Below are 24,626 nucleotides of genomic sequence, written 5' to 3' on the forward strand. Positions count from 1 at the left end.
AAGTAATCTTCACTAAATTCTCAAGTTATTCGCGATTACAAAGAACAATTGCTTTTGTACTTCGATTTGTAAAGAACTGTAAGCCTCAGTCCGAAAATTCCACTGGTCCGCTTTCAATTGAAGAGTTAAAAATTGCTAATCAGTTTATAATTAAACAATTACAAATAGAAAACTTCTCTAAAGAGTTTCTTCAACTCAAATCGGAAAAACAGATCTCTAACAAACAAATTTTGAAATTAACTCCATTCATTGACAATGATAATCTTATTAGGGTTGGAGGCAGATTATCTCAAGCACTGATACCGTACGACCAAAAATTTCCTTTGTTATTACCGTCAAATAACCATGTGGTTAGACTTCTCTTTAAAAGAGAACACATTTTATTAGGACATGCAAGACCGCAAACTGTATTGTCAAGGATTCGACTTAGACATTGGCCGCTAAATAGTCTTTTTAAAAAGGAAAAGGCCCTTTCAAAGGAAATTAAGAAAATTTCTATTAGTTGTCATACTTGTCACAAGTTCAAAGCGAAAACATTTCAAAAAATAGTGTCTGTAAGTACTTACTAGTTTAAGCGTACGTTTAGTTTTTTTGTTTTAAAGTCAAAGACTTCAAAGGGGGGGAGTATGTTCAAAATCGATTTGAACCGCAAATGTTTTAGTACTGTCTATTTGGGGCCATCTGTTTCACAGAACTACAAAAATTGTCGGGTCGTAAAAAATGCCCTTTTTGGGTCAACTTTCTAGAGGCTTAAGGGCGACAAAGAAACAGTCCTCTCTGAACATCGGCCTAAGTTGCCACGCAATAATTTTTAGATAATTAAGTTCGCGCTAAAGACGCGGTTCTCTCTATATCTCTCTCTCTCTCTCTCTTCTCTTTCACTCTATCGCATTGTCTCCGCATAGTTTTTCTCTCTAGTAGTTAAACAGAGAAATATTTGCTGTATCCCTTATTTAGTTAACAACAATAAGTACCTTCTTGTTTAGTTAGTAACTCTTCTAAGTGTTGTTAGTAACTCGTCTAAGTTTAGTTAGTAAGTCTTCTGAGTGTTCTTCAGTATTGTGAGTGACGTGTTGTGAAAAGTGCCAGAAAAACAATAGCAACTAGGAACTGGTAACAAACAATTATTGACTTTGATTATTTTGACTTGGCCAGTAAAGGCTTCATAGACTATATAATTGCCTTGAAAACTAAGACTATAAACTTCTTCTACTAAGTGTTCTTCGCATTTGCTGCAGAGAAACCTTGACCATTTTTACTACTTATTTTAATTAAATATTAGTGTTTAGTATTTAACCCGTAAATGTTTATTTCATTTCAAACTGAATCCACCCTATTCTATAAGCGTTCGCAACAAGTGCAATCGCTTTAATTGTAGCGCAAGTTTCGCAGAAAACTGCTACACAACTTGTAGATTGTACTTTAGTTTATAATCATCTGCTGATGATGCTAACATGGTTAGCGAAACACGCGTCCAGTGTAAAAGTAAAAGTGCTTTGGTGTATTGTGGTGATTTAGTGTTTTTATTTTGCTGTGTAACACCAAAGGTTCCAGTCCTCAACTGTAATACTACTACTACTGCCATTACTGGCTGTCGAGTATTTGACACGCATCAGAAGATGGTCACGCAAGGCGTTTTCTTTCATTAGCTTTCTATAGTAATTAATACAGCTATAAAAAATTTCTACAAATGTTTTTCAGATAATAAAACCTCATAATAGAAAACTTACTGCAATGTCTATAAATAAGCAAGGTTCATTGTTAGTAACAACTGGAGAAGATAGTACCATTTTCGTTTTTAAAGTTAATACGGAGATTCATAGTAAATATTTAACACCAATCGGATTCATTCCAACGACAGACATTGTTTCTTGTATAACCTGGCATTACGAATATGTAAGTACATAAAATACAATTAAACCTTATTTTCTATTCTTATGTTAACTACTATTCTTATATTAAACTACTATTTCTTACGAGCAATTAGACCAGTATATTTTGATAATGATCGCCTTCCAATATTTCCTTAGTCACCATATCTTAGACTATTACCACAATGCTATATGTCTGCTCTAACATAATCTCTATTTAGATAGACCCTATTTTTACATATTATGAACTGGTAACACGTACTGGTATGCAAAAACATTTTTTTTCTCGAGCCCTGGCACCATTAATGCTGATTCTTATGTGAAGTGATGTCTTGAATTCAAATATAGCTACTGTTTTCTTCTGCCATCCACCATTTCCGGAGAAGCTCCTCCTCTAATTTTATCATATTTTTTTCTGATAAGGCCTGGATAAGGCTCAGCAGGTAGGTATGGTGTCTTTCCCCTTGCTCCTCGACAGAAAACCCGTGATGGCCGCCCCTTTAGGGATGTGTTCTCCTTTTATTGCAACCAGTCCCGACCCGAATTTTTAAGCTTAGGTACGATTTCTACCAACCAATTCGTTGATTCTTGAGATACACAATCCCGGGATTTAACATCGAGATTTTGGCAATATTTTATTATAACATACACCGGGAACCCGGTTTGGAACCCTACTTATAATAAGTAATCATTATTGAGATTCAATATTTTTTTTTCTGATATCAATCTGCTTGTGCGGGTATTCTGTAATTTATTTGAATGTTACATATACAGTATGTATGTCTCTTTTTTTGTGATCACTGTGTACTAAAGTTTAAAATATCAGTCATAGTTGTCTTGTCTTCAATCACAATAAAAGATACTAAAATAACCATCGTTACCATGACATTTTTTAGGAAAATATAGTATTGGTAGGCTGTATTCACGGCCAAATGATGGAAATTCAATTACCAGAAGAAGAACAACCGTATACTGATATTTCGTTTAGACTATTTCTTGATGTACAACTCAATTGTTTTAAAACCTACAAATCGCAGATAAAGAGAGACATTAAGATTAAAGAAATCGAAGAAAGGAAAGCGAAAAAAGTAGCCAAAAAACGTGAACATATGGAACAAGTTAAGAAAGATAATCCGGGATTGGAGATTGACGAAGAGGCATTTCTAGGTAATTAAATTTTTACTCGATATATGTATAAGTAAATATGTATTAATCGCAAAACATTTTCCGATGCATGTCATCAATCATATCGACATTGACATGACTAAATAGAATTTTGGCAAAAATGTTTAAATTTGTTGTATAATTTAAGATACCGAGCAGCTCTTCATGTTACTTTATAGAGCGAATGATTGTAACAGATATTTTATTTAGATTTGTTGGAGAAAACAGATTTCATCCTAAATTACAGTTTACTACACAGTACAATAAGATTATTTTGCAACAACTTTGGTTAGATGGCGCTACATGATCTGAAATTAATATTTTTATTTATGACAGACATGAGGTCACGTGATAATGTAGTTAGTTAATTATTCAGTAGAGTAGTAAAAACATGGCGTTAAGTTGATGGCTTGTTGCCAATTTATTAATGTATTTTTCAAGTTAATCATTAAAGTTTAATAATAAAATCTTCGTGTTTTCATAATAATAACGACAGGTTATGGGCCCAGTCACCCATCAGTCACCCAGAGTCCCGTTTGTGCATAAAAATAAAACCTTTGTGATCTAAAAACTGTAAAAACTTAAAATCTTTGTGATACCTACCCGGCAAACGTGAAGCAAAATGGCGTCTTCAGATGATTTATCCTTGATACACAAATTAAAAGATGGTGAATCCTTCGAGATATGGAAATTCCAGATTGTAATTTTCTTTAAGGCAAGTAGCCTATATGAAATTGTTGATGGTACTAATATGTTAGAAAATTTAACTGTAGACAGTGAGAAAATAACTGGAAAAGAAAGATGCTCAGGCCCAAAAAGCAATAGTTACATCAGTTGATAAAAATTAATGATGCATATTTTAAATTGTGAAAATTCACATGAAATGTTTAAAAGATATGTGGTATTTTCCAGAGAGAAAATGAGCAGCAAAATGTAACTTGTTACAAGAATTTTTCAACTTCAGATATGAAAAAATACCGATATGAGCCTGCATATTAGTAAGATGGAAAACCTATGTTGCCGCTTTAAAAACTCTAAATCAAACAATTGATGATGATATGCTTATGTCAAAAATTCTTTCCACATTGCCTGATCAATTTAAACATTTCTCCACAGCATGGGAATCAACACCGCTTAGTGAACGTACCCTAACAAATCTAACATCTCGGTTAATTGCTGAAGAGACAAGGTTTAACCAGAAAGAAGCCACTGAAGAAACAGTAGCCTTTAGAGCTGAAGACAGAAGACAAAAAGGATTTATCAATAAAAAACACAGTAACCAAGAAAGAAAATGTTATTTATGTGGAAAACCAGGACATTATGCCAAAGATTGTTATTCCAAAAATAAGGCTATGTGTAAAATTTGCAAGAAAACCAACCATAAAGAAGAAAATTGTTTTTTTAGGAAAAGGGAAGGTGAAACATCAGGTACCAATTCACACTCACACCATTCTAAAAATAATGATAATAAAGTAGCATTACTGTCTCACTGTTTTCCCAGTCAATGTGAAGAGTTTGTTGTTGACTCGGGATGTACTTCTCACATGACCAACAAAGCAGATATTCTTAATTGCATAGTAGACAAGAAAAGTGAGATATTAGTTGCTAAGAAAAACGAAAAAATGCAAGCTGTTGGAAGAGGACAATTAGTAGGTGAAAAATACATATTGAACAATGTACTACTAGTACCCGAGTTAAGCAAAAATTTGCTTTCAGTAAATGCAGTTGTTGAGAATGGAGGTGAAGTCCTTTTTAAACAAAATGAAGTCATAGTCTCAAAAAATGATAAAGAAATTTTAAAAGGTGAAAAAGAAGAGAATGGGTTATATATCGTAAAATTATTTAATGACAAAAACAAAAGCTCAGAGGAAAGTGTGTTAGCTGAAAATGAGACCGAAGAATATCATTTAACAGAAAGTTTAACGGACTGGCATAAAAAATTGGCACATATAAATTTTGAACAAGTTAGAAAGACATTAAAGAAACATGAGATAAAATACAAAGAACAAGAAAATCCGTGTTGTACTGATTGTCTCCTAGGAAAACAACACAGATTGCCATTTCAAGTAAGTAACTCTAGAGCCAATAATATTTGTGAACTTATGCATGCTGATCTATGTGGTCCTTTTGAAGTAGCATCACTGGGACAAGCAAGATATTTCCTACTAATTAAAGATGACTTTTCGGGCTATAGATTTGTATTTTTCCTAAAACACAAGTCAGAAGTTATTGATCACTTTGAAAAGTTTATTAAAATGGTGAAAAATCAGACAGGCTGTCAAATACAAAAACTTAGATCAGATAATGGCTTAGAATTTGTCAATAAAAATCTAAAATCCTTGCTAGACAGTAACGGAATAATACACGAGACAACTTGTCCATACACACCAGAACAAAATGGTCGTGCTGAAAGAGATATGAGAACTCTAGTCGAAACCATAAGAACAATGTTACACAGTAAAAACTTAAATAAAAACCTTTGGGCAGAAGCCTTGAATGCAGCAGTATTTGTTCTAAATAAAGTTGGTTGTAACTCTACTAGGAAAGATACCCCACATAAATTATGGTTCAAAAGTGACTTTGATATTACTTTTTTCAGAGAATTTGGCACAAAATGTTCTGTACATATTCCCAAACAAAAAAGGACAAAGCTAGATGCTAAAAGTGAGATAGGAATCTTTGTAGGCTATAGCAATACAGTAAAAGGCTATCGCATATATTTTCCTGATAAGAATGAAGTTGCTATACATAGAGATGTCTTTTTTATTCCTGAAAATGAAATAGAAACCATTGTTTCACTAGAAAATAAAGAAACAATAAAATTACAACAAGAAACAGAAAGTGATACACCCGAAGAACTGCTAGAAAATCAAGAACATGTAAATATAGACTCAGAAACTGAAGAAGAGGAAGAAAATCAAGAAGAAAACATAAGAAGATTAAATAGAAGAGACATAAGAAAACCAGTGTGGATGAGAGATTACGATGTAAGTTTTTACACAGAAACAGAACAAACAATCACATATGAAGAAGCAATAGCAAGTGAAAACTCATCAAAGTGGCAAGAAGCAGTAGATCAAGAGCTGAAAGTGTTAAAAGAAAATAATACGTGGTCGGAAGTGCCGTGGCCCGCGGATAAAAAAGTGATTGAAAGTAAGTGGGTGCTTAAACAAAAAAGTGATCGCGAGTTTAAAGCGAGATTGGTTGCACGTGGTTTCCAACAAGACAGCAACATCGAGCTATACGACATCTACGCTCCTATAGCCAAGTTGACAACCTTTCGCATGTTGCTTGTAGTAGCAAACATGATTAAGCAGCCCATACACCAGATGTACGTCCGTGGAGCATTTCTATATAGTGATATTGAGGAGGTGGTATACATGTCACTTCCAGGTAACAAAATAAATAATAGTGATTTTGTCTGTAAACTAAACAAGTCCATTTATGGCTTAAAAAAATCTCCAAAATGTTGGAATAAAAAGTTTGACTCTTTAATGATACAAAATGATTTTATAAGATCACAAAATGACTATTGTTTATATTCTAAATGTAAAGAAAATAAGCTTTATTTATTGTTATATGTAGATGACGTGTTAATTTTAGGCACTGATAAATATGAAGTAACTGATTTAAAAAATTTATTGAACAAGAATTTTCAAATGAAAGATTTAGGTGTTATATCTCAATATTTGGGTATACAGATTGAACAAAATTTAGAACTAGGTTATACAGAGCTTAGTCAGGAGAATTATTTAAAAAATGTATTAAAAAGGTTTCAGATGGATAATTGTAAAAGTATTAATACTCCTCTTGACAATAACATGGATCTAAAAATTTTTCAATCAGAAGAAAATAATGTAGAATTGCAAAAATTGTGTAGAAAAATAATAGGTAGTATTATGTATGCAGCTTTGGCCACCAGGCCTGATTTATGTGAAAGTATAAGCATATTGAGTAGATTTCAATCAAAAGCCAATGAAAATTTGTATAAATCATTAAAACGAGTGCTTAGATATATTCAAGGTACTATTAAGTTAAAATTGTGTTTTAAACCAAATGGAAATATTTTAACAGGTTTTGTCGATTCAGACTGGGGTGGTGATACCACTGATAGAAAGTCGACTACAGGTTTTGTTTTTAAAATGTTTAATTGTACAATATCCTGGACCAGTAAAAAACAACAAAATGTATCAATTTCGTCTACTGAGTCGGAATACGTAGCATTGAGTTTGGCTGTAACAGAGGCTTGTTGGCTACGCAAACTTTTGCTTGATTTTAAGTTAGAGGTTAATGAACGAATTCAAATATACGAAGATAACAGAGCAGCCATTTGTTTAGCCAATAGTCCTGAGAATAATAAACGACTTAAGCATCTTGACATTAAGTTTTATTTTATAAAAGAGAAAATAGATGAAGGAATTGTTAAAATTGTTTATGTTAAAACTGAAGATCAAATAGCTGATTTATTTACAAAACCTTTGCCTAGAATAAAATTTGAAAAGTTCAGGTTAGCGTTAGGCATGAAATTTTAAATTTGTTAAGTATGTCTAGAATTTAGTAAAAAATAAAGAAATATGTTTATTTTGTTAATTTGTTGCTAAAATAATTTTATTGAGGGACGTGTTGGAGAAAACAGATTTCATCCTAAATTACAGTTTACTACACAGTACAATAAGATTATTTTGCAACAACTTTGGTTAGATGGCGCTACATGATCTGAAATTAATATTTTTATTTATGACAGACATGAGGTCACGTGATAATGTAGTTAGTTAATTATTCAGTAGAGTAGTAAAAACATGGCGTTAAGTTGATGGCTTGTTGCCAATTTATTAATGTATTTTTCAAGTTAATCATTAAAGTTTAATAATAAAATCTTCGTGTTTTCATAATAATAAAGACAAGATTAAAGCTGTAAAAATTAGTTTAAACCGAATTTTATTATCGTTTTGTTGGTCACATTGCACCGTTTTCATCAATGTTGTCGTTTATTATTTAACAATTATCCTAGTGTCAGTCATTATTTTCATAGTCTTTTTTTAAAAATTGCACTTTTAAGCACAAACAGTTCTTTTAAAAACTAAATTTTCGAATTTTTTATATTGCATTTCTTGAAATTGTGTGTTGAAAATATGCCGAAGCATTTAAATAGTCGACGCAAAAACTTTGATAAGCTTGTAGCTTCCCTGATAAACTATTTTGAACGAGAACGTGACAATAAAGGTCCTTTATTACCCTTCACTTCAGTCAGAGAAGTAAGTTTGAATGATAAGTACATTATACCACTTTCAAAGTTAGTTTTTATTAAATTCTGTGATTATTAGAGTGTGCATTTAATAGCACCGTCTTAGTTGTTATTACCACTTATGGCGTTTGTAAGATGTACATCAATAAATAAATAACGCAAAATAACTCTTTTAATAATCTTCATACTGGACTAGTTTTTGCCAATATGTAATAAGTAAAATAAGCTATAAAACAAATAAATAAATTAATCACTAAAATATTAGTTATTAAATTAAAAATAAAATATAAAACTCTTTAAAAAATTATATAATAAAAAATATGTTGTTTGTCAATTTGAAATTAAGATTCATCTCATAAATCCATCACAATCTGGCAGCGCTGTTGCCATCGCTTGTCACTCAAAATTGATCACGTGCATAGGAAATTGTTTTGCGATTACCATATTAGAGTTACTGCAATGTCCTGAAAAATCGCATTGAACTGACTTAAAAATTCCCAGAGATAAAAATCGCGGGAACATTTTGCTGGGTATTTTGCTACTAAAACATAAATTTGAAAAGGAATCTGAAGGACGGACAACAGATGGAGTACAAAAATTACAGCATGGTACCCACAAGGAATTAAAAGACCTAGAGGAAGACTGTAAGGAAGACTGTGAGGAAGACCTAGAGGAAGACTGAAGATCTGAGATGGGACCATAATATTATGAAATTAGCAGGGATAACTTGGGCCCGCATAGCTAAGAATAGACAACAATGGACCCAACTACAAAGAGAGTATAATAAATATGTAAAGAAGGCTACACCGTAATTCATAGATGAAAGAAACAAGTTTAGATTGGAAAGTGCCCATTAGGAAAAAATAAATAATTTTTGGCGCTATCCTTACAACGGTCGCTCTCCAAAGTTTTTGATAATTTCGGAGCACTTCGGCTTTTTCCGAAATTATGTCGCCAAATATTATTTATTCAAATTTATTATTAGTTTCTTTTAATTTTTTAAATATAATACAGTGTGTTACATATAAGAAACTTAATTTTATAGAAGGGCATGTATGAAAGACTTATGATACATTGGAAACGGACGTTATGCCACGATCCAGATTAGTTTTTGCAGTTCACAGTTCACACAGCTTTTTAAGTTTTTAATGCCACTTTTTCACAACTATCAGGGGTTTGACTAAATAAAATTTAAATTAAACCCACAAGATAGCAACAATTACTTTGAAAATGGATGCTATAAACACTTTTCGGTATTTTGTCAATGAGGGCGGTGTTTGAAGATGGACTTTATAATGTTCCGTCTTACGTGCCTGTAGCCACAACCTGTTGGACAGATGTCATTCAGACATATTGTTGTCCTTGTCTATTATCTAATTATAAGTTGATATGTTTTGTTAATTTACTTTCACTTTAATATACGTTTATTAAATTAGTAAGACCTTCATTTAGTACATAAATATACACCCCAAAACGTAAAACATGGCGCAGTCGTAAGTCGTAAGTACGTAATTGAAGGCAGTTAAAAGTATTTACAAAAGTATCAAGTTTTAAGTATAAAAAAGTCGATCTTGAGTGTAAAAAATGGCTACCATGGGCATGGTAAAATTACCGCCAGATTTTGATCTGCAAGGGCAAAATGCTGCGGGAGAATGGAAGTTTTGGAAGACAGCTTTTGAGGACTATCTAGTTGCGATAGGGCAGGATAAAGCTGCAGGACTGGTAAAATTATCGATTCTGAGAAACATTATTGGCACCGAGTCCGCAAGAATAATGTCGACCTTTGTGATTCCCGAGGATCAGCAGGATAAATATGAATACATGTTGGAACTTATAACTAAATATGTAAACCCAAGGATAAATGAATGTTTTGAAAGATATAATTTCCTTAAACGAGTGCAAAAAGAGGGTGAAACGTTTGAACATTTCTTAACTGAGTGTCATCATCTGGTCAAGAGCTGTAATTACAATACTGTAGATCCAAATCAGACAAGTGAAGACAAGGCTTTGAGAGACAAAATTGTAATGGGAATTAGGGATCCAACAACTAGAGAAGCGTTACTTAGATTAGATGAGTTAACATTCGATAAAACTATAAATGTCTGTAGAACAAGTGAACAGAGCAGAAATCAAAGTATTAAATTCCAAGAAGGCGAAGAAGAGGTAAATTTTATTAAAAAATATAAGAAGCCAGGCGAAAAGAAAAGACAAAAAAATGAACAGCAAGATGCAAAGGACAAATTCAAATGTAAAAGGTGTCAAAATATGCATGGTTCCAGGGAATGCCCTGCTTATGGAAAAAAGTGTAGGAAGTGCGGATTATTAAACCACTTTGCTATATCGTGTCGCATAAAAAATGTAAAAAATGTTGTAGAAAAATGTGATACTAGTGAGGAAAATTTATTCGTAGGTAACATAAATAAAGATATACCCTCAAATAAACCTAATTCTACGTCTAATAAGTATAGAAACCCAACAAATATATGGGAAGAGTTCATACATGTAGAAAACAAAAGATGTAAAGTTAGGTTGGATACAGGGGCAGACGTTAATGTAATACCATTAACATTATTTAATTGTATAAATAAAAAATTTAAGGTTAGGGACACACATTGTATTTTAAAAGGATTTGAAGGTTCTCAGGTTAAACCCATTGGTATTGTAAGTATAAAAGTGCAGAAATGTATGAAGACTTTGTCATAGTTGAGGGAGCAAATCAGGTTCTATTAAGCGGTTTAGCTTGCGTAAAATTACAATTGCTGAAAAGAGTAAATAATATTATATCAGTTACTGAGAAAGGTTTAAATGATAAGGAAAAATTTATAAATAAGAATTTTGAAATGTTTAGCGGTTATGGTAAGTTTTTGGTAAATATAACATAACAACAGTAGAAAATTTTGAACCGGTCAGTTCCCCCCTACTAAAGTACCAATTACATTAAGAGATGAACTAAAAAATGAAATAGATTGTTGTGCATCACGTATGATGAATGAACACGAAGTTAATTATAGTCAAACAGAGAAAGAGCTTTTAGCCATTTATTTTGCCACACAAAAATTTCACGATTTTATATATGGAAGAAATTTTGATGTTCAATCAGATCATAAACCTATAGTGTCAATTATGAAAAAACCTATTTGTAAAATTGGTTCAGTTAGATTACAACGTATTAGATTAAAGTTACTAAAATATAACATCAATGTATATTATGTACCAGGTAAAAGCATTCATTTTGCTGATATGCTTTCGCGATCTAGTTTAAAGTCAACAGGTAAGATATTGATGTATAGATTGATAATGAAATGTTCGAAATGGTCCATTCAGTTTCAAAGCATATTCCTATGAGTAACGAAAAACGAGACGAATTTAGAATAGAAACGTGTAAAGATAAAACTTTAGTGAAATTATATGATTATTATTACAATGGATGGCCAAAAACAAGTTCCATTCCACCTGATTGTATACCATACTTGCAATCAAAAAATTCTATCTATATAGAGAGTGGTATCATTTTCTTAAACGATAAAGTAATAGTTCCTACTAGTCTGCGGGTAAAGATGTGTAAACTGTTACATAAGGGACACATTGGAACTAGTAAACCAATTCATAAAGCGAGATTATTATTTTATTGGCCAAATCTGTCTGATGATATAATTAACTATATAAAAAAATGTGTATGTGAAAAATATAGACCTGCAAATTATAGAGAAACACTTTTACCACATACTGTTCCTAAACTTCGTTTTAACAAAATAGGAGCTGATATTTTAGAATTTGGTTGTAAATCATACTTAGTTGTAGTTGATCATTTCTCTCATTGGATAGAGTGTATTTTGCTAAAAGATAAAACAGCAGAGTCAGTTATAAATGCATTTCAAGAAATATTTATAAGATTTGGTTATCCAACGTATATCATTGCTAATAATTTGCCTTTTATTTCAAGTCGTTTAAAAAAGTATTATCGAGCAAAAGACATTACAATAAAAACATGTTCTCCACATTATCATCAAAGTAATGGTCTAGCCGAGAAAGCAGTTAATATATGCAAACAAATTATAAAGAAAAGTTTAGATGAAAATTCCGACTTTAGAGAATCTGTTATGGAATATAACAATTCACCTATTATTAACTTAAACGCGTCTCCAGCTCAAATACTGCAGAGTAGAATCTTAAAATCACAACTACCTTTAAGTGATGCAAAACTGCAACCGAGACTTCAAAATAATATTTATAAACAGCTTTGTAAACAAAAAGATAAAGTTAAAATCCAATATGACAAAATGGTTCGCAGATATCCTTTTGAGTATAAAAAGGGGGATAAAGTAGTGATTAAAAGCAACATAGATAAAATCTGGTATAAAGCTACAATTCTAGAGAAAGCTAATGAACCAAGATCTTACTGGGTACGAAAGGAGGATAACAACCGGATTGTTAGGCGTTATACTTCTCAAATTAAATTGTCATTTACAGAACCAGAGAAAAAAGTCCTTACAGAACCTGAGTTGTTTCCTGAACTATTGTCAATTCCAAATATGTCATCAAACCCAATTATGTCTTTAAACCCAAATGTGTCAGTTGAACAAAATGAAAATGTTAATGTAGATTTAAGGAACAATGTTATTAAGTCGCGTTCGGGTCGTAATATTAAACCCCCTAGGAAGCTCGACCTTTGAGGGGAAGGTGTTTGAATATGGACTTTATAATGTTCCGTCTTACGTGCCTGTAGCCACGACCTGTTGGACAGATGTCATTCAGACTTATTGTTGTCCTTGTCTATTATCTAATTATAAGTTGATATGTTTTGTTAATTTGCTTTCACTTTAATATACGTTTATTAAATTAGTAAGACATTCATTTAGTACATAAATATACACCCCAAAACGTAAAACCGGCGGTTTAAATTTTGAAAGATTTTATAATTTTTGAAGATTCCGACTTTGACAAGCGAAAATTATTTTTATTCTTGTTTGCGGTTGTTCTTAGCAACCGCCATAGCAGCGCCCTACGACGTATACATTCCAAACAATTATAAGTTTTGGGGGCAAGCCGAGCATTCTAATCTAAACTTGTTTCCTTTCTCTATGCCATAATTGGAAATGGTTCAATAAGCTGAGAATGAGGATGATGATGATATATTCTTAAGATAGGCAAAGTATCGGACCTAACACCAAAGTCATATAAACCGATGCTGGGGTGCAAGGGGTAGTCAAGCGATACATATAGCCTAGCTTACCCAAAAGTCAATCTCACCTTCACGCGGTGCACCCTGTTTACACAAACGACACTCTGACGTCCGAGTATAGACGGTATAACCTTATACAATCCTCCGACCTACCATCTTTCTGGGGAAGAGGAGTAGTAAACTACTCCTAGCCGGTCGAGAACGTAGCACAAGGGAACTATTGTCGCGGTCCTCACTGTGCCATAGTCATCCCGTGCTACATTTGCTGCCAAAACTGTGCGGCGGCGTAACCGTTACAGTTAAACCTTTTCACGCAGCTAACACACATCAATGATGGAACATTCGAGTGAGACAAAATCATAATCCGGAGGTAAAATATCCCCTCAATCAGATCTCCGGGAGGGGGTGCCTACTCGAGCGTATCATCGGAGAAACAAAAAACATCAATGTTTCACGTTCGCAGCGTAAAACGTCCGCACTCTAGTGGACAAGATAAATTCAAATCGACCAGAGAGAAGAACAGCACTGGTCTCTCAGGAACTCCACCGACTAAATATAGATGTTGTTGCTCTTAGCGAAACCCGCTTCGCGAATGAGGGTAGTCTCACTGAGGAGCATTACACCTTCTTTTGGAAAATTTACCCCGCAACACACAGGAGAATTCATGGTGTAGGCATTGCAATCAAAAACGAAATCGCCACCAAATTAACAGAAGTACCTATTGGTGTCTCCGAACGTCTTATGACCCTAAGGTACCACATATCAGACAAATCTTACGTCAACATCATTAGTGCCTACGCTCCCACCCTAGACGCTAAAATTGAGGATAAGGATAAATTTTACCAATCCCTACCAAATGCTCTCCAACGAATTCCAAAGCACGAACCAATCATTTTGCTAGGTGCCTTTAATGCTCGTGTCGGTAGACAACAGGAAATATGGCCTGACGTATTGGAAAAACATGGAATAGGAAACGTAAATAGCAATGGTAAACGCCTATTAACAACATGCACAGAGAATAATCTATGCATCACCAATACGTGGTTCATGTTGAAAGACAAGTTTAAAGGTACCTGGAAACATCCCAGATCAGGTCACTGGCATCAATTGGACCACTTAATCGTTCGAAGGACGCATCTAAAAGATGTCAGACTCACAGCCAGATCAGATGCCGAATGCGGCACTGACCACCGACTTTTAATTTCAAAAATGGAAATCCATTTAAAACCCAAACATCCACACTGTAAAAAGCAAAACAACATGACCAGATTGAACGTACGGGGTCTAGAGACAAAAAATACCGCCGACGCCCTCCGGGAAGCCATCAAAGAATCACTTCCACCGATAACTTCAATCTCAATCTGGGTAGCTGAACAAGGCTGGACACAATTAAGGGATGCGATTCATAAAACTAGCGAAGCAGTACTGGGAAAGTCTAACAAAAAGAAACAACCAGACTGGTTTAACGAAAATCAACCTCATATACAAACCTTCTTGAAACAAAAGCACAGAGCACATCAATCAGTCACTGCAAATCCACACAATCCAAGGCTGGTAGATAACTTTAAAGCAGCCAACAACACGCTTCGAAGAAATCTGCGCCAATTAAAGGATGATTGGTGTTCACAAAAGGCTAATCAGATTCAAGAGTACGCCACGCATCACGATTATGGTAAATTCTTTGAGGCTGTAAAAGAAGTATATGGCCCAACCAAGAAGGTAAGCTGCCCAATCATGGCACAAAATGGCAAACTTCTAAAAGAGGAAGAGCAAATTAGAAACCGCTTGAAAGAGATTGGCCATATCCTTAACCAAGAAAACAACCCCAATATGGAAGCACTAAACGCAATACCTCAGTATAACAGCCTCGATGTATTATATACCCCAATAACAGAACAGGAAATAATGGCATCCATAAAACAGCTTAAAAACAACAAATCAGCTGGCTGTGACGCGATCCCGGCGGAAATCTATAAGTATGCAAGTAAAGAACTTATTGGTCATCTTAAGGCTCTCTTCGATGTCATATGGGAAAGCGGGGAGGTACCTCAGGATTTTTGCAACGCGAATATAGTGAATATATTTAAGAACAAAGGAAGTGCATCAGACTGCGGAAATTACCGGGGAATTTCACTATTGGCTATCGAAGGAAAAATTCTTACAAAAATTATGTCAAATCGCCTTCACCCACATATAGAAAAAATCCTTCCAGAATCGCAAACAGGTTTTCGTACCAACCGCGGCACCGTCGATTCCATATTTTCCATCCGCCAACTACAGGAAAAAGTGAAAGAGCAGCAGTCTAAACTTTATGTTGCATTCATCGATCTAACAAAAGCCTTCGACTCTGTGAACAGAGAGGCACTTTGGGCAATTATGAAAAAGTTTGGAGTACCCAACAAATTTCTTACAGTGTGTAAAAGCCTCCATAACAACAACTAGTCAAGAGTGTCAGATCATGGATCACTGAGCGATCCCTTCCTGACTAATAGAGGAGTTAGGCAGGGATGTGTCTTACCGCCTCTCCTATTCAACATATTCATGGCAGCGCTCTCCATTATAGTGGACAACAAACTGCAGGAGAGAGGATTGGGTATTAGATACAGATATGATGGCGGTTTGTTCAACATAAAAAACTGAGGACAAAAATACGTACAAAATTCATCACAGGCTAGTTGCAAACACGTTACAACAATTACAAGAAATGTTGAACACATATACCTGGGTATACGAGGCTTTGGGCCTTCAGCTAAACATCGACAAAACCAAAATCATGTGCACTCCCCCGGAAGATCATAACAATGCTGTAAAAATCGGAGAGTTCCTCTCCGATTATATTGGAATATGTAGCGGAATTTAATTACCTCGGCGGGGCAGTTTGATTTCGGAAAAGGCAAATCAGATCAGACTCTGAAATTCAGCGCCGGATTAGCAGCGCCTCAAGAGCATTCTGGAAATTTAAAGACAGGGTTTTCTACAATCATGACTTGAATACAAAAACGAAACTGATAGTGTCCCGAGCAATTATAATCCCCATTATGTTATATGGGAGCGAAACCTGGGTGCCGTACCGCCGACACATGAAGGCATTAAACAAGTTACAACAGAGACACCTTAGACAACTCTTAAGAATCCGGTGGTTCCATCATATCTCAAACGTATCTTGAAAAAGCTAACTGCGAGAGTATTGAAGTCATGGTTACAAAATCCCGCTTAAGATGGGCTGGTCACGTATGCAGAATGCAAGAAAACCGCATACCAAAATCTCTGCTTTACGGTGAGCTTGTAGACGGTAAGAGGAGGCCGGGTGGACAACTCAAAAGGTACAAGGACATTTTCCACGAAAACTTAAAGGGGATTAACATGCAGAATTATTGGGAAGAAGCAGTTCACAATAGAACTCAATGGAGAAAAATTGTAAACTCAGTTAACAGCGACAACCAAAAAGTAAAGAGGCAACAAAGCAATGAGATTTTTGAATGTCCGGAGTGCGGTAGGCAAATAATATCACGTATCGGGCTTTTCAGTCACAGAAAAGCTCATGAAAGAAAACGCCTTGCGTGACCATCTTCTGATGCGTGTCGAATACTCGTCAGCGAATAATGGCAGTATATATAAACCGATAAGCCTGTCCTCCCTCCTACTGAAAACGCTTGATGACTTAAATAGACTTATATCAAAGTCAATACAAGTTGTTGAACAAAATTATTATGCACCAAAGACAGATTTATGTTACGCACAAAGGTTTTAAGACCCATAATAATCTACGGGTCGGTGGTGTGGTGGACAAAGGCATTGCAAATGGACGCGATAAGGTCACAAATAGGCTTGCTTGCCTCCAACAACCAAACCACTCCCACAAATGCGATGGACGTTTTGTTAATCGTAACGCATAACGTCATGCATAAGTTAATTCACGGCACATAAGTCAGATAGATAGCATAGTGCTGAAAACCAGAAACTATAATCGAAGAGCTAAAGGAGACAAAGAATTAGGATTACTGCTAGATGCAATACTTACAGCAGCTTTAACAACAAATTTAACATAACTATACCAGGAAGAGGAAAATGGATAAAAGGTGTATCCATTCAAGCAGACGCAACCTGGTATATAGACGGCCCAAGAACGTCGGAAAGCGTAGAACATGAGGGACATGAGGGTCACAAGAGTAAAGAAAAGGCATATCAAATAACCAAACAAGGCTCATCAATGGATGGGCCTTGTTTAGTAGTAATCATAGGACCAGAACCAAAAATACATTAATAGGAAACAAAAATACATTAATTATAAATATATAAACAGTTATTAGACTAACAGTTATTAGACTACAGATTTACATCAACAAAACTCACCTTCTTAACAGCACTTAATAGACATAAAGGGCCATTACTACCGCTTTCCCGTTCAAAATATTCTAATACAGTTGCGATGATTATTTTACGGCTATTAAGCTAGCTTGTACACTTCGCACTAAAAGAGGTTCTAAAAAGAACAATGTTCGACTGCAAGGTCTGTTAGTAAACATTTTCAAGCTTAAAGTATCACAACACTATTTATTAAAACCAAAAACTCGTAATACAAAACTTAAGTCTCAAAACGAATGACAATGTCAGGAAATAAATAAATAAATGTGGCAACTTGACATTTATTACAGCAGAACTACCACCTCAATCCCCAGTGCGAAATTTAAATTCCAGTTAGTCAGCACGGCGCCGAATATGTCCATGGTTAGCAACAATGAATTTAAAAATCGAGCCAATCGAGAAAACTGACGATATGTTTGTGTGTGTGGTGAAAGCACAGTTTTCCTTCAGTTCAAAAACTGACAGTCCCAAAACTGAACATCGCATCGTTCGACGTAACTGCATTGTGAGTGGCCTGACAAAGTTTAGATCTTCAGTTCAGATCGTACAGTCCTAGAACTGCCGGCGAACTGTGTGTGAATGGCCACCATAATCGGGCATATAGCTGACAGACGACTAACAACGATAAGCTGAATATGCTAATTGCTGTCCTCCATTCGCGAACTTCAAGTTCCAGTGCTTTACGCCCTGGGCTACTCGAGAAAGGTTCTGAAAGGAGCTGTGCGCTATAGCCTGGTGCCTTCATATGGCGCGGAACAGTTCTGAACTTTATAACTCAATTGAATGAATTGAGAGTATCGCGTTCTTGAACAGTTCAGAGCTGCACAACTGCGTGAATGGAGGACAGCAAATGGGATTGAGGGGCGAATCCATGTGCAGGTTCTGTCAATATGCAGAAGAAACGAGAGAACACATTTTATGTTGGTGCAACAGCTTGGTGAACGTGCGAATAATAGGCAATGATAGGCCATTGACAAAGAGCTACATGGAGGGTTCAGTCTCCAAGTTGTTAGACTTTTTGAAAACGATAGGACTGGAGAATGTAACCTAAGAATCAAAAGAGGACCACAATAGATCTGAAAAGGTCGAAGTGGATCATGCCGATAGCCACCACGAAGAATCTAATCTAATCTAAAATGCCACTATAGATTAGAATCCAATTAGATACCATCATCTCAGTACCTTATTAACAGGGGTGGATGGGCCATATGGGAAAACGGGAAAATTCCCGGTGGGCCGGTGGAAAAATGGGCCGGTGGGCCGGCCGGTCCCGGTCAGAGCTCAAAAAACGATTGGATTAGCAAAATTTAAATGGTTAATCTTCTAACTAAGGTGACGTAAGATTCTTAGAGATTCCATACCTAACTAACTAATCAATTTGCATCAGTTGCTTTTAAACATAAACACCAATTTGTAAAATAACTATTGTAAGATATCTTTCTTTGAGACACTTATAATTTTAATAAACATCTGTTGTTTGTTCGGTTTGAATTTTTTTATTATACAAGGTGACTTTATAAGTGCCAATATTTTCAGGACTGGTAGATCTCAATAAAAGAAACATAATACATTCTCTCTACCGTGTTTTAAATAAGTCCAACCGAGTTATTAAAGTTTGAAAATTAAAAAAAGCCACCTCAATTTTTCGGTATTTGCATCTCTTTCGTGCCGTAATATCAGGGATTAAGTAACTATACCATGGGAAAATTTGCGGTGAACAGGAAGTTCTAAAAAGTTTTTTAAAATATACAGGAAAATTTCAAAGAAAATGCCCGATTTTTAACATTTTTTTTTGCAAAAGAAATCTTATAGACGTGTTCTTGGGGTAGAAATATACCACCCCTGAAAATATTTGCACTTATATAGACTCACCCTGTATAGTTTTACCACTATTCTTTTATTAATAACTAATAAATATGACTAGCAGCAGAAAAAAATGAATAGCAAAAGAGCTTTTTTCGCACGAGCGAAAAACTCCATTACTTATATATTAATAAATAAAATATGTTTCTATATATGGTCATTTTGTTTTTGTGGATTTGGGCCGGTTACCTGTTATTCCCGGGCCGGTTTCCTCTTCCCCATCAACCCCTGCTTATTAATTACAGTACCTTATTTATTATAGTATATGCAAGCAAAATTAATTATTGTTTTGTTTCAGCCGATTCTGAAAGTGAAGAAGAGTTGGAACCGCTTTTTATTCCAGAAGTGCCAAACAGAATAATTTGGTTAAAATACACAGATAAAAAAAACATATGGCTTTCTATGGGAGGGTAAACTGTTTAATTAATTTGACATATGAACAGATTTAGTTTACAAAACTTTTATACTTTTTGAAGTGAAACTTTTTTACGCGCGCTGGGAGCAAAAATTTAAGGCCGTAACACACACGCTAGCGCGAGACGAAAAGTGGTAAGAACAGCCTGCGGCTTACGTAGTATCGGATGTTTGTGTTAATAAATACTTATTATAACTTATCTATTTTTATTAGAATTATATATTTTTATAACAATTTTAATAACTACCAACATTTATTCACAACGTAAAATAAAACAACAAATTATTGAGTCTACCCCACGTCTACCCTACATCATAGTTTTACATTTTTTAAATAAAATTACAACGACACTGATAAACCGGAATTTAAGTCGGCCATATTTGAGGCCCATCGAGGTGTACCTAAGATTTTTGATATGCTCCTTCCTTAGTCTTCTTATTCAAAGTAGTGCACACACAATTCTTTTGTTTTTTTTTTCCATAGCAACTGTTAAAATTCCCTTATATCTATCAAAAATAATAGATAAAATAGTACTTTAACCGGAAGGGTAGATAAATGATACTTTAACAGCGAGTATAGGTTGAAAACTTTATTCTGTAATCCTGTATTGAAAATATTCGAATTACAAAGAATCATGGTTACTATTTTTATTCACGCAAATTTTTATGGTGCAATTGACATTACCCGAAATATGTAACGGGAACGAAGGATCATATTTTTGTTTGGTTAGAGATACAGATGTATTGGATTCAATGGTTCGATCTTCCACACTATTAAGAATGCATTCTGATACAGCAATCTTCTTGGACACAGATTCTTCAATGTATGTCTCTGCTACCGAAGAAGACTACCAACCACCCAACCGCTTTACTGTGACCAAGTCTGCTCTAGAATTTGCAACCATCAAAGCGGCAGAACGTCGAAAACAGTGCCCAGTATACATTTCTGGATTTGGTAACTTTAAAAACTGAGCTATCTTCTGGGAAATTTTATAAATGGTGTTAATTCCTACAGATTGAAAAGTGCATTTCTTTTGTCGATAGTTAATGAAGAATTTGTTATGCGTCACATTACTAGGGCGTAGGACAATATATTTTCGTATAATTTCCAAAACGCTGTCCCCAGATTTTTTTTTCTGTAATATAAAACGACCGGTCTTTCTTGGTTTTAGTGTCGAGAAGCGAAACAACTATAATAGAATGTCGATCATCAAGATTCCCTGAGTATATAAATCCTTAGAGTGTATACTTTATATATACTTTCTTGATTATAGCTTATCCTTACCTTGAAATATCAATGTTTTAATTGACGAGTATTGTACTTTTTAGTACGACCATAAACTAGACGGCTGTATTTTCTTTGATTTTTCAGAAAAATATGCTAAAAGTATGTTTCACTTGATTTTTCTTCTCGCACGTTTTTTAATTGCTTCCATTTTTGAAAATTTTTGTATTCCTTTTTATAAGTTATTCGGGATTTAAATGGAAGTAGTTTGGATATGGCGTTTGTCGCCTTAGCCTAAATATCTGTTGGTAATTGACTTATTTCTTTTTGAGCCATTTCTGGCTCCAATTCAATCAGCAATCGACACAAAAGAGAATTAAAAAATATTGACTCAAACACTCAAAAATTGGACAACTAAAGAGAGAGCTTTATTTATTTGTCAAATTACATAGAAAGCAACGCCAACCCAGTACAATATTTTTTCTACATGTAATAAATTCCTTGAAATAATAATTTCTGAATATTTCTTATCCACGACTCGTCTATAATAATTTGATTGTTATAGATGAGTTTTTGAAATAATAATAATATTCGTTATTCACTAGTGAATAATGGTTTCATTATTCACCGCTTCCACGGATATATCGATCCAAACTCCAAACAAAAGCTATGCTCGATCCAAACCGGCTTGGAATGCGAATTAAAAATATTAACTTATATTAATATTATCTATTTTTTTTTGATAGTCCTGATAAAGTATAGTATTCTACTCGCATACAGGGGCGGATACAGGAATTTATTTTAGGGGAGGCCCAAATAAAAAGTAATGTAGAATATGCTATTTAGGGCGCCATTTTTAACCCAAAAGCTTAATATTCAACCCAATTTACAGATTTAAGGGGGGGCCCGGGCTCCATGGACCCTCCTCTGTATCCGCCACTGCCCGCATATAATGGCTGTTATTCACTTGGATGATTTATGACACGAGCCGCAGGCGAAACTTCATCCGCATGAATAACCATTATATGCTCGTTGAATAATGGAAAAAACGTTGGCTATGGAAAAAAATATTGTTTTATAAACGACGATAAAATTGCATTATCATCTCCCGAAATTAAAGGCAGGCGGCCACTGCGAGCGAAACTAAACTAAGCTAAGAATATAGAAAGAAACGGTAACTAAACGAAAATAAGTTTCATGGGCCACTGGGAACTATTTTTGCTTAGTAGCCAGCTAAGTAAGCTGTGTTTTCATATTGTATCTCTGCTGTCATAGAATTAATCGCCGCGAAAAATTCGCTGGAACCTGTCACGAACTAAAACGAGCAAAACTAAACTACGATTTGAATCTTCGTTCATATATTTTCGTTTAGTTTCGCTCGTGGCCGCTGATGCATTTAAAAATGTGGGAGCTGATTTTTACAAATCGTATCTTCGCTTGGCTTAGTTTAGTTTCGCTCGCAGCGGCCGCCCGCCTTAATTCACTCGCGATTTCATCGCTCGTGAATTAATCTTTTCGGTCGACGATAAAATACCATTTTATCGTCTTATATAAAAAATAACTATTAATTTTATTATTCTAATAATGTTTATAATTTCTATTAAGTTCTTTAAACAAATTTTATCCAACTTGTTCTATTGTATTTTGATTTCTAGTATTTCCAAAGTTGGCTGGGCTTTGTAAACTAATTTAGATTATCAGTAATTATTACTTTTATTGTGATTTCAGTTACGATGCCGGATATATTTATGAATATCGCATTAACCAGAAAGAATTAGTGCCTCTTAGATTTCGTCTTATTGATGGCGCTGAAGAGATGGAAATAAGTACATATCTTTATACGTACGTACAAAAAATTACTAGTTTTACGTATCTTACATCTTTTCATAAGTGCGCAAAAAGGTTATTATATAATTAATAGGTTTATAATTATTATTACGTTTTAAATGCCCGAATGTAATCCGGGCCATTGCCAGTCATTTGTCAAATGGCTGATGCAGATCTAGGCAGATAGTAAAATATAAATGTTTTTTAATCATTTTGCTATTTTTCAAGGCACTTAGCAAATGCCTTGGCAAATGAATATTTGTCTAAAATTACATTATGCCTACGACATATACATTTTTTTATTTTATAGACATCAAAAAGACTACCTTATATTTGCAATGCAGGATGGATCAATCAGAATTAACAAAACATCCACTGAAGACTACACGGATCTATCTGATTATTTCAAAGTAATCCTACAATATATCAAGATAGTTAAAATACTAACATAATTAACTTAATTGCAGTTATCAATGCATGATAATCAAAACGGCTTCATACCGAAATTATGTTTCAGCTACGATGAAAAATACCTTTTTAGTTGTGGCTATGATGGAAACCTATTTTCTTATAAATTTCAGCCAAAAGATTACACGTACCCTTCTCAGCGACACAGAAGATACAGGGCAGAACATACATGTGCTAAAGTCGATGGTAAATATATTCATGAATCAAAAAACTCTTCTAGATCAACTAATACCTTTTCACTGTTTTCAAAATTTAGGCTAACAGTATTTTTATTTGCATATATGCATTTCTAATATCAAATAAATTACAACGCCTTGTATACAGGGTGGTCCGAACTGTATTCCGGAAACTTTGGCAGCATATTCTGCTGATAAAAATAAGTAAAAAAGTTTGTATAAATGTATGTTCTAAAATGTTTAGTTTCGGAGATACAGGTTGTAAAAGTTTCATTTTTATTTAGATATTTTACAATTAACTTCTGAAGTGATGTCAATATTTGGATGAAAATTGGTATCAGGGAGTTTTTTAACATGAGAAATTTGATTTTGATGTCAATATGACTCCCACTGGTAGAGGACGCCACCCACATATTTTTAAGTGGTTTGAAGAGTATTAACTTTTCGTCCGTACCTGTATAAAACTACTTAGTAAAAAATTACATTTGCGACGTTTTTTATGTACAAAAGCCTCTTGGTAAAAATCGCTACGAGGAACCGCTCTCAAGATATTTAGAATGAAAATAGTCAATACATGTCAATACATGTCAATACTGACAAAAAATAAACATGTCGTTGAGATAGTTATTTGCTTGAAATGATAAATTTGCAAACTTTTTATTTTGTTTTAAATTAATCATAAATTTTTCTTCAAAAAAATGATGATACAACAGTTTCTGTTGAACTTTTGACACAAAAACATTTGAAATTTATGATTTCACTTTAATAACTATACAAGGTGTCCCAAAAATAAGTGCAAATATTTTAACTGGTAGTATAGTTCAAC

At 34.3% G+C, this 24,626-nt stretch overlaps 1 protein-coding gene across 2 annotated transcripts in view; it reads left to right on the plus strand.

The window, feature by feature from the left end:
- The window catches only part of LOC115878135 (cilia- and flagella-associated protein 44), a 202,647-nt gene that overhangs the window by 63,903 nt on the left and 114,118 nt on the right, over positions 1-24,626 (plus strand). For both annotated transcript variants that reach the window (XM_030894520.1, XM_030894513.1), the window contains exons 10-15: positions 1,702-1,896; positions 2,768-3,038; positions 19,989-20,100; positions 23,058-23,171; positions 23,467-23,566; positions 23,624-23,810. In XM_030894520.1, coding sequence (XP_030750380.1) covers positions 1,702-1,896; positions 2,768-3,038; positions 19,989-20,100; positions 23,058-23,171; positions 23,467-23,566; positions 23,624-23,810 — 979 coding nt within the window. The remainder of the gene's footprint in view (positions 1-1,701; positions 1,897-2,767; positions 3,039-19,988; positions 20,101-23,057; positions 23,172-23,466; positions 23,567-23,623; positions 23,811-24,626) is intronic.

This window comes from Sitophilus oryzae, unplaced genomic scaffold (genome assembly GCF_002938485.1).
Source record: "Sitophilus oryzae breed Bouriz unplaced genomic scaffold, Soryzae_2.0 scaffold_1062_pilon_pilon, whole genome shotgun sequence".
In the NCBI taxonomy this organism is placed as follows: domain Eukaryota; kingdom Metazoa; phylum Arthropoda; class Insecta; order Coleoptera; family Curculionidae; genus Sitophilus; species Sitophilus oryzae.